An 11,036-nucleotide genomic window follows, 5' to 3' on the forward strand; every position below is an offset into this window, starting at 1 on the left:
CTATTAATTCTGCTTTCAAACCAGGTTGTGCTCTGAAGCGGTTTAGGTCTTAAGAGACGGCATCTTTCTCCATCAGTGGCCAGACTGTGCTTCTGCACTCCATCCCCCTGACTGCAGACCAGCTTCTGCCTCCCCTGGCATGTGGACCTGGGGATTTTTGTGTTGTGTGTGCTCTTGGCATGTGCATCACTGTAGGGTTACCTTCCACCGTAAGTCCACCCCCACGCAGTGACAAAGCGAAGCCAGCAATTAAAAGTAAAAAGGCAATCTGTGTAACCACAAGAGGAGACAGGACTTCAATCAGGATGAATTAGAAGGCCCAGAATGCATAAAAACAAGGAGAGAAGTGAAAGATAGCAAGGAAAAATCCATGGCTGGCAGGGAGAGACAGTAACAGGAGTATTTTAGGTGAAATGACAGAGTCTGCATCCAAGCAAGTTCCAGTGCCACCTGCACAGTGGGGGCGAAGCCTTGTCGGTGCTGGGAGCCTCCTTCAGAGCAATAGGCCAGGCTGGGTTGGCCATTGCAAGCGTTTGGTGGCCCAGCTTCCCTTCTTGGGCCTGGCTTGCGATCTCTTCCCACTGCTCTGGCAAATGTTTCACTTAATGCAAGTCTCGAATTCACCTCAATCGTTTCTGGTTTGCACCGTCCTCACCGCAGTGTGTCCAGCTGCTTCTGCCTCCCAGGTTTACTGCATTCTCTTTCAGTGGCTTCTTAGGGCTAATTAAAGCCTTTCCAGCAGTCGCTCCACTGAGTTGCAGGTGCTGTTTTAACTTTCCTCTTCTCCACAGAAGACTGTGACAGACTTTGGGCACTTGAGTTGACCCTGAGGGAGTTGCCCATGGCTGTGCTGCCATCCTGCAGCAGGGGCAGGCTGAAACCCCGCATGAGAGGGGTCTTCACTTGTGACCAGAGTGAGTCTTTGATAACTAAAACAATGCAGGAGATGTTACATTCCTAGCGTACGACCACCACGCTGTGGTCCCTACGCTGCACCTTACTATCAGATTCTGTGGGTCTTTGTGACCCATCAGGCACATTCATCATAATTTTCTTTAGATATAACTCCTGTCTCACCCTTCTTTCCTTTAAAAGATGAGAAGGGGAAGAGGAGAGAATTAATGTCACGTGCTCATCTTACTGCTCGTGGTCATCTCTATAAAACTCTGTTCTTGCTCTCTTCTCTCAAAGTGTGGAGGTTTTGGTTTGTTATTTCTGGGAATCCAGACCTGCTGTTGATTTGAGTATCTCTCTCCCTTTGCTGCGCCTGAGAAGCAGAACAGCCCCAACGTGGCAATCGCTCCCTTTCACACCCCGTGTCCTTCCAGGGAGCGCTTTCAGCACACCTCACGGGGACTTCTGGTGTCCCTCCCAGCCAATTCCCTGGGACAGCAGTTGTGCTGCCACAGACTGCTGCACATCTCACTATTCAAAGCCACCAGTGCCCCTGGGAGTCCTCCTTATGGTCAGGTGGTGGATTTGCTTTTGAGCTTCCTCTCACAAGACAGGGATCTCTCCCATGCTGGAACTAGTGGAGGTCTTCTGCCAACTACCAAACAGCAGTCTGGTGAAATTGCTCAACTGTACCAATGATACTGAGCTCCAGAGAGGCTTTTCTGATCCACTTGTGGCAAACACATCCCTAATTTGGTCCGTGCACGGCAGCGTTAGCCTCTTGGAAAGGGGAGGGAAGGAACAACTACCCCTCTCCTGTGCTTCTGTAGCAACATACTGCAGTCTCATTTATAAAGATGAAAGATTTTTACACTGAAAGGGTTGTCAAACATTGGAAGAGGCTGCCCAGGGCAGTGGTGGATTCCCTGTCCCTGGAGGGATTTAAAAGCTGGGCAGATGTGGTGCTGAGGGACATGGGTTAGTGGTGGTTTCTGTCAGTGTTGGGTTGATGATTGGACTCGATGATCTGAAAGGTCCCTTCCAACACAGGCAATTCTATGATTCCATGATCCTTCTATCAGTCTGTTGACAGGGGAATCCTATCACGTAGGACATGCGTTAGAGTTTTTTCAATATTATTTACAAAGCACATCTACTCAAGTGAGTCAAAGGACCACACTGACCTGCAGTCAGGCACTGCTTATTGTTTCCTTGCTTGGGTCAAGACTTAGCTTTCCTCACCTGGAGCTACAGCAGTATTTAGGGCTGGTGTTAAGTAAGTAGATTGCTGAGGATTTGACTCTGCATTTCTGGGGTGGTTATTGTGGATTAGCTCTGGCTGTCCCCTGTGATGTCTTGTGTCAGCTGCACTGCACTATTCTAGAGGCACCCCAGAAGTGCATCTTCAGGTTTGGCTTTGTCCAAAAAGAATGCATTTCATCGACTTCAGTGTGAATCAAAGCACAGAAATTGCAAATGACGGAGGATCTCTTGAAAAGGAGCTGAACTAAAGTGTGGGTGTGGATGCACCCACATTGTCTGGCTAACAAGGGGGTCCAGCCCTGCTGCCCCTCTGACAGGCAATCTCTGCAGACCATCTGGGGAGGATTCACACATCACCAGCAGCAGCAGTATCACAGCTCAGGAGGTCTATTTAAAAGAGCTTTATGGTCTGCTAAGCTCACAGAATGACAGAATCATAGAACAGTTTGGTTTGGAAAGGACTTTTAAAGGTCATCTAGTCCAAGGTCATCCTCATATATACTGGGCAACCCCCAGATAGTGGTTGCTGAATAGCTAAGAATGGAGGGGGATGAGAAATACACAGTGTAATATTGTTATCCATTCCATGTAGACAGCCTTCCAAGAATAATTGTCAACAGGGAGTCCTCATCTAAAGAATTTCTGTGAACAGTATTTGATGTCTTTTATTCAAGGTCTAGAATAATATAGATATAATATAGAATAAAAATAGTTGCTAATAAAAAATTGCCTATGGCACAAAATCTCACATTATGAGGACAAGTCGCCTTGAAGAAATGTAAGGATCCATTTGAAAAGCCTTAGAAAAGAGCTGTAAGAGTAAGTCTCAGGATCTTAAAACCAAAAGACATTTCAGTCACAGAGAGAAGGTACTGCTCTGTTTAGCTTATAAAGGAGAATTTGGAAAGCGTCCGCATCAAGATCTGTAAATGTTTAAATGTGGAGACACAATAAGAAAAAAAAATGCTGAATCTAAAGCTGCACAAACTCAGACAATGGGTAAGACACAGTGGCACTGACAGGGCTTAGTCATTGGAACGATTTGCTGTGCGTTATAGAGGGTTTTCTGTGGCTTGAAATCAGAAAAATGTGCTGTGTCTGCACCAGATACACCAGCTCATGGCAGGACTCGTAGGTGGAAGTTTCTGCCCTGGAACTGCATGAAACCTACACACAAGATTCTTAGCGTCACAACCTTAATAACAATTAGATATGATGGCTTTCTCTGATGATATCTTTGTCACTGGCAGTGGTGATTTTTCACTAACACAGTCCCACTTCCAGGATGTGCTAAGTGCTCATTCATTATAGGAGCCTTTTGAAAATGTGACATTTAGGAGCTAAGTTGACATGGGGACTTGGGCACCTAAGTATCATTTTAGGCAGCATTAGTTCAAAATATTTATCTGGAAAAGTCCTCTTCTAATCCCACAGGTGGGGGTAGATACCTGAGGGTACCTCAGTCCTTACTTGTACGTTCCTCTCTGGCCGTGGGCAAGGCAGTGGCCCCCGATGGGGGTGACTCTTTCCACCTGTGGACCCTTGTCCAGTGCAAGTGGTACCAGTTGGTGTGAAGCCCCTCAGTGGGGCTGTTGGACCTCCCAAAGGAGGGAGACTGACGCAGCAGCGGTGACAGTCAGGCCCCGTTCTGCCCGCAGAGGGAGGTCTGTCCCGCAGTCTCTCCACATTACCCCTTCAAAAGTGCTGTTCAGAAAGAGATTGAAACCATAATCCATGCAAATAAACAATCACATCCCATTTGATTACATCAAATAGAAAACTTGCCAAAATCTCTTGCTTCTAGTCGCCTTCTACTTATTGCCATACTAACTTGTGGCCTTTTCTGAGAAGCAACAAGAAATCCATGACTCCCCTAATTAGATTTGGTCCAGATTTTATCACTGTTAAGGAAATCATCTTACGGCAGAGTGGGTTTAAAAGCAGACCTTTGCTCTACATCTAAGTCACTTGTATTTTCCTAACTCTCTACGTTCCTGCAGCCTTGTCAGCTCTCAGAGCTGGGCTGGGCGAGGATTGAAGTGGGGAGCTGTGCTTGTGGGGGGTGTCATTTGGATGAGAGCACGGCCGTCCATCAGGGTTCCTGTGGTGTTCTGAAAGCAAAGATTGGTGACTAAACTGTAATAAAGTAATTGCTTTCTGATTTCTAAATTCCCCTGCAGTTCCACTTAGATCGTAGCATTGGTTTTCCCATCCTAACCTTTTTCTGGTTTTGTTTTTGTTGTTGGGATATTTTTTGGTTTTAGTTTTGTTTTTTTTTTAACGGTCTACTAAACATTTCTATTCAAGGGTTATTACTTTTATTAGAGTTGTGAACATGATTGGTGTGGCTCCTCCTTCCTTTTAGCTCCAGCCTCCTTGGGAAGACCTACAGAAACGTCCTGGCTCTTTTTCAGTTCTTATCACTCCTCTGTTTTGGGGTATCTTTAATGTGTGGCTGCATCTCGTTCTGCTCCCTATTTCTAGGGAGTGAGCTCTGCACAAGGAGTATGTGGATCCCAGCAGTGCCATTCACCCAGCCTGTTGCCTTTTGGAACCTACAAGGGAAGCACAAAAAATCCAAACTTGTCCACTTTGCTGAACGTTTTTCTTTTCACTTCTAGGTCCTCCTATTGAGCCTCTGGAGCCAACCAGGCCTTTACCGACTCTTCCTGTTCGCAGAATTCACTCCACTTCGGAGAGAAAACATGAGAGACATCCAAGACCTCCTAATCCTCCTCTGGGTGATCGGCCGTCCCCTCCTGGCACGAAGCCCAACATCTGTGATGGCAACTTTAACACCGTGGCTCTCTTTAGAGGAGAAATGTTTGTTTTCAAGGTACTAAGAATTCCTGCTTACCCATGAGTCTGTCTTTAGTTCTATTGCTGGAAAAAAATAATAGAAGGATTAGGTAGTGAGATTTGAAATATCTGTGAGAATAGCTCTGTTGTTCAGCTGGGGCTGGTGAGTGAGCAATACTAGAAGGAAATGTGAGCAGATTGGCTCCGTGATATTTGGAACCAGCGCCTGATGGCATTCACCCAGGCAGCCTGTGCACCACAGTGTGAACTGGATGCGCTGATGGAGAATTCAAACACCATCAAGCTCAGAGAGGAGCCACACATAAAGTCAGAAAGCAATACCAGTACCTAACCAGGGATTGAGCCTCTTTGCCTCCAGAGCTGGCCTGCATCCAGCCCTGAGCTCCAGGGAGCACTCACCCTACCTGAAGCTCTCGAGGAGGTTGACTCAGCCTTGATTGTAACTGCAGCCAGGGAGGGAGGAGAGGCTTTGCTCAGTAACCCATGTTGGGAGTGCCTTGAATATGGAAATCCACAGTCCCGTTCCCAAAATACCAGTAGCTTTCACTTTGCCCAGTGGGTGTGACTGTGGAGAGGGATATATGGAAGGTCGTTAACTGGACAAACCATATCAGTTGCAGAAAATGCCTGAACTGAAAATACTTGGAAGGCCAGGGACATTATCTGGGAGAAGTCTCACAGGCTCTGTTCTGCCCCTACTCATCCCTGAGCATCCACTACAGCTTTAACAAATGATCTACTATCTGAAGGGATCGTTAATAACTCCTTTGTGCCGTTGGATGCTGTGTGCTTCACACAGTCACCAGGCTGTGTGTCTCTCCTGGGGTCTGATAGTTGAGCACCAGGACGGTTGTGACACTTCAGTGACAAGACACGCAGCGAGGTGGCTCAAAGATCAGTTCCACACGCTTATAACTGTGCCCTTGCTTCCCCCTGCTCCTTTTCCCTCTCCTTCTTTCCACCCTTTTCCACAGCACCAGCAATCAGCTGCTCGCCCTTTGGCTGTCACCTTCCCCACGAAGCGCTTCCCTCACTGGGGACAGTGTTGGGCTGGGCTGGAGCTGTCACCTGAAGCAGGACTTCTGTCTGTAATGGTTTCAGGGCCTAGGCAGGGACAGTAGTGCTTGATTCTGGCCGTCCAGCCTGACCTGACTGCAAGATAAAAATACTGGGTCTGAAGACGCTTCTGGTTTTCTCAGGATCGCTGGTTCTGGCGGCTGCGCAACAACCGCGTGCAGGAGGGGTATCCCATGCAGATCGAGCAGTTCTGGAAAGGCCTCCCCGCAAAGATCGATGCAGCCTATGAGCGCTCCGATGGAAAATTTGTTTTCTTCAAAGGTACAGTAGTTTTCAGTTCGATCCTACCAGCCCTCCCTCCCATTGCTCTTCTTTATGGCGTGCAGGAAGGCTGCATCCCTGGCCTTTTCCCAGGGGACACTTCAGGCAGCCACTAATCCTTAAAATACCGTTTAGTGTGGGCTGGCCTTGCCAGGACAAGCTCTGTATAAAGCTCATATGGATTAGTGGAAGTTGTCTTTCTTCCCTGTGACAACAAGAAAGAGCTCCTGTTTCTCAGGGAGTGTCAGGCTCCTACCTGTCTCCTTGAATGTGTTTCGGCAGGGCATTAGGGCCTCTCCCAAACCACGTTTCTGGACAATTGTCTCCTAAAGAGACAAAATGACCATATTTATGCTGGGGCCCACATTGGCTCCTTGCACTGTGAATGTGTCCAAGCAGGATCCTGTAACTGAAGAGCAAGTTGTAAGCGAGGGAGAGTGGCTGGAAGGCATCGGCCATGCCCCCTGCAGAACCACACCGCCTGCTCTTCTGATTTGTGTGTCTCCAGCTGCAGTCCTTCTGCTCAGTAAACTCTGTTAAAACTTGAGAAGGCTCAGGGAAAGGCAACAGAAATGATCAAAAAATATGGGCTGACCCTCTCCAAGGAGCTTCTCAGCCTGAACAAGGGATGACACAAGCAGGGTGTGAGAGAATGCTTTGAAATAATCATGACTGGCCTGGAGAAGGGGAATGGGAAAGGGCTGTTGAATCTCTCTTCCAAAGCAAGAGCTGAGGAGCAGCAGATGAAGTCAGGAGGCTTCAGGTTCAAAATGAAGAGGAGGAGCAGCTTTTTCACGTAATACAGTTAAGCTTGGAAGTCCTCAACATGCTGTGGTTCATTGTGGCTATTTTACATTTATATGGATTCAACTACTAATTGGGCAAATGTGTTTGTTATTTGTGTCCCCCTATTCCTCTCTAGGGGATAAATACTGGGTTTTTAAGGAGGTGACGGCAGAGCCGGGCTACCCCCACAGTCTGGTGGAGCTGGGGAGCTGCCTGCCCCGGGAAGGCATCGACACGGCGCTGCGCTGGGAGCCCGTGGGCAAAACCTACTTCTTCAAAGGTGACAGGTACTGGAGGTACAACGAGGACAAGAGAGCAACGGACCCGGGGTACCCAAAACCCATCACCGTGTGGAGAGGAATCCCTCAGGCTCCACAGGGAGCCTTTATCAGCAAAGAAGGCTGTACGTACCCGCAGTCCTTACGCCTCTTGGATTGGTAACCGCTTGTCTGCCACGGGAGTTGGGGTGCTGGATGTGGGGTGTTTGCACTGTTCCCTGAGACAGGAATCGTCTCAGAAGTCCTAGGGTCACTCTGGCCCTGTTAGCACTAACAGTCTGGGATCCTTCTGACCCTCAGCCCAACCCTCATACCTCCTCACCTGCAAAGCCATGGCACGGTAGTGCCAGCTCTGGGTGAGGGGAAGGGGACGTCTGGTTTTGCTGCCACAATGGTACCTACCCAAGTTTTCCTGGGCCCTGATTGCAAGGAGGCCGTAACTTATAGTTTCCTCCTCGTTTCTTACCTGTGGACCTCAGCATGAGGCTCCTCTGTCAGAGGCTCCCACCCGCCTGAACTTTGAAGTTAGCCATGCCCCAAATAGGGGGTTGGGCCTCCCAAGGCTCCTTCAAACATATTTCTTTCTCCGATTTGAAGATTTGTTCCTCTTTTTCCCATTGGGGAAAGAACTAACAGGAGGGCCCGCAATGAAATTCGGGACTGTGGGGTGAGACGAGGGCTGTGGGGCTGGGCTGGGCTGGGCTGGAGGACACGTGCAGGAGACTCAACGCTTTCACCTTCTCCTTTTTTTTTCCTTTTTTTTTTTTTTTCTAATCACTCGAGAGTGATTAGAAAAGGAGTCATCTGGGGAGATGAAGGCTACTTCAGACAATATGTAGCATAAACCATCAGCCTTTTATTAGCAGCAGGACAAGACTGGTCCTTAAAAATGGCCAAATCTTCTCAATTCCGTGGCCAGAAGGACTCGCCTTATTCAGCATCTGCTCCTCAGGCTGGGTGAACAGAAACCTTGAGTGTTCCTCCAAACACTGTCATTCTGCAGATTACTTTAATTGCTTGGTCATGACGAGCCCATATTTACAGACGCTTTAGTAAAAAATAACTCACTGCAGAACACTTAGTTAGTTGGGTTTCTGTTATTCACAGCTTGTCTTGGCCAAGGTGGATGGTGCTCTGTGAGCAATGCTGAACCCCCGGGCCAGGGTTACTGCTTCTCCTTTAAATCCTGGCTCCAAAACCACCTTCACTCATCAGTGGTTTTGGGGTGTCCTGGATGAATGTGTGTCATTGGCCCAGGCAGCTGCCACCTCTGGCCTTTGGCACATCCTCACAGGAGCTTGACTTACTCTGTTGGAAATGGTGTGGTGAGAAATACTCTCTGTTTTGTCTCCTAGTTTATACCTACTTCTACAAAGGGAAGGAGTACTGGAAGTTTGATAACCAGCGGCTGAGCGTGGAGCCGGGCTACCCCCGCTCGATCCTCAAGGACTGGATGGGCTGCAACCAGAAGGACGTGGAACGAAGCAAAGACCGGCGCCTCCCCCACGACGACGTGGATATTATGGTGACAATAAACGATGTGCCTAGCACTGTCAATGCAATCGCAGTTGTCATCCCGTGCATTTTGTCTCTGTGTATCCTTGTCTTGGTATACACGATCTTCCAGTTTAAAAACAAAGAGGTGCAGCAAAACGTTGTGTATTACAAAAGACCTGTCCAGGAGTGGGTATGACACAGCCCGCTGCACAGCTCAACTCATTGCTCTGATGAGGACTATGGACTGAAATAAAAAGGAAAAAAAAAAAAAAAAGCATTCAAAAGCCTATCAAACAAAACTACTTCAGTGACCTACGAGTTTTGGACAGCCTGGGACTGAAAGAAGCAGGAAAACTGGAAAAAAACCACAGGCAGCCTTGCAGTGCGGAACCGCTTTCCTTCTCACTGCCTCGGTGGCGTGTCTCGGTGTGCCATCCTCCATGGGCTCCCTCTGCCACTGCAGAGCCTCCAAGGCAGGTTACAGCCCACCCGGGAATCTTCCCTCAGTTCCCTGCACCAGTGCTCCCTGTTAAACCCAGCATTCTCCAGTGTAGCTCAACCACCTCTGAACAGAACCATTTTTTTAATAGCTGTCTCATAAATGAATTAAGATCATGAAATCTATGAACAGGAACAATTCAGTATCGTAAGCAGAAGACATTCTGATGCTGAACCATTCTAAAAGATCTTCTTAGTTTATTACAAGATCCAGGGAATTGCCTGGATACAATTTTCCAATACCTGCTGGTCAGATGTTTTGTACATTCATAACTAATCGACGCTGCCACTCAGCACCGTGCACGAGGAACCACGACGCACTCAGAGAGGTCTGTGAGTGCAGAGCAGAAGCTCAAGAAGCACCAAACCAGACACCATAACGTTACCTGGCAACGACAAGCCCCAGATTGGGACAAACTGAAGACAAAGTAATTGGGTCTTAAGAAAAAACAAAAACCACAAAAACCAACAATCATGGGAATACATGTTTTTGTTTCGGGAGCCATTCAGGAAAGAAATATTTAAAATGTCATGTGATGTTGTTTTAAGCTCCCATCAGTGAGAAACAATGAACCGATGGTTACCGATACTCTGAAAAACCTGTATAGCCGTAGACTACCCCCGATAAGTTGCTGGGAAAAGGTGAATTGTTGTTCTGTGGCATGTGTTAACTAGATTGTGGAATTTGTATGTTGGGTTTCAGGAGAATGGAAATGTTCGTTTGGAGTGAGATCGTCATTATATTTTGCTGAAATAGTCAAGATACAGTAAGAATTAGGCCTGTTTATAAAACTAAATGCAGTCCCTGTAGATGTTACAAACATTGTATGCCTTCAGAATTTGGGTTTGGTTTTTTGGTTTTTTTTTTGGTTTTTGCTCACTTGTCCACAGGCAGATATTTGTCAAGGCCCAAGGGAAGCATGTCACACAGCAGAGTGAGTCCATCACTGGCCACATTTGACAGGCGTAAAAAATTTGGGTAAAGTGTAGATAAATACCTGGACTTTGGGCTCATATCTCTTCACGAGTCTCTGCCTCCAACAGGAGCTTCTGCTCATCCCTCCTACAGCTGTGAAGGGCTGAGGATGTTGGGTCCTACCCCCAAACTCAGTCCGTTCTGTTGTTGATGCTGATATTTCTGCCGCGTTAAATAAGAGCGGGAGAGGCGTGTCTGGCCGTGCCATGGTGAGGGCCAGCCCTGTACAGAAATGCCATTCACACAAGCACACAAACTGCTTTGCACGCTCACTATGAGGAGCAGGCGATTAGTGTAAGCCCTCTGCCTATAATGGAATTTCATCCAGTGCAATTAAGTGCCAGTGCACAAAACGTCCAGTTAGTAGAGAAAAAAAATCCACCTTTAAAACATCAGCTGTGAAAAAAAACCCCACAAAACCCAAGGGTGACAAACATGCTAAAAATACTCCTAATTGCACTGACGGGAAATGAAGAAGCAGAAAGATTGTCAGTGTTCTGAATTTCTAGCTAGTGCTCAGATATTGCTGTGGTGAAGCAGGATAGACAAATAGATACTTCTCATGATGCCCACCAGGACTGCGCAACACGTGGTCTCAAACTGTATTTTGTCCTTCATAATTGATTTCCATAGCCAAGCTGTTTATTGTGTTGAAACATTTAAAAAAAAAAAAAAAAAAAAAAGAA

General features: G+C 47.3%; 1 protein-coding gene across 1 annotated transcript in view; it reads left to right on the top strand.

Moving 5' to 3' along the window:
* MMP24 (matrix metallopeptidase 24 (membrane-inserted)) overlaps positions 1 to 11,036 on the top strand; it is a 59,721-nt gene extending 48,685 nt beyond the window's left edge. Inside the window, exons 6-8 of the mRNA XM_014959321.1 lie at positions 6,177 to 6,315; positions 7,238 to 7,504; positions 8,735 to 11,036. Coding sequence (XP_014814807.1) covers positions 6,177 to 6,315; positions 7,238 to 7,504; positions 8,735 to 9,072 — 744 coding nt within the window. The 3' untranslated portion in view covers positions 9,073 to 11,036. The remainder of the gene's footprint in view (positions 1 to 6,176; positions 6,316 to 7,237; positions 7,505 to 8,734) is intronic.

This window comes from Calidris pugnax, unplaced genomic scaffold (assembly GCF_001431845.1).
Source record: "Calidris pugnax isolate Ruff unplaced genomic scaffold, ASM143184v1 scaffold409, whole genome shotgun sequence".
Lineage (NCBI taxonomy): Eukaryota > Metazoa > Chordata > Aves > Charadriiformes > Scolopacidae > Calidris > Calidris pugnax.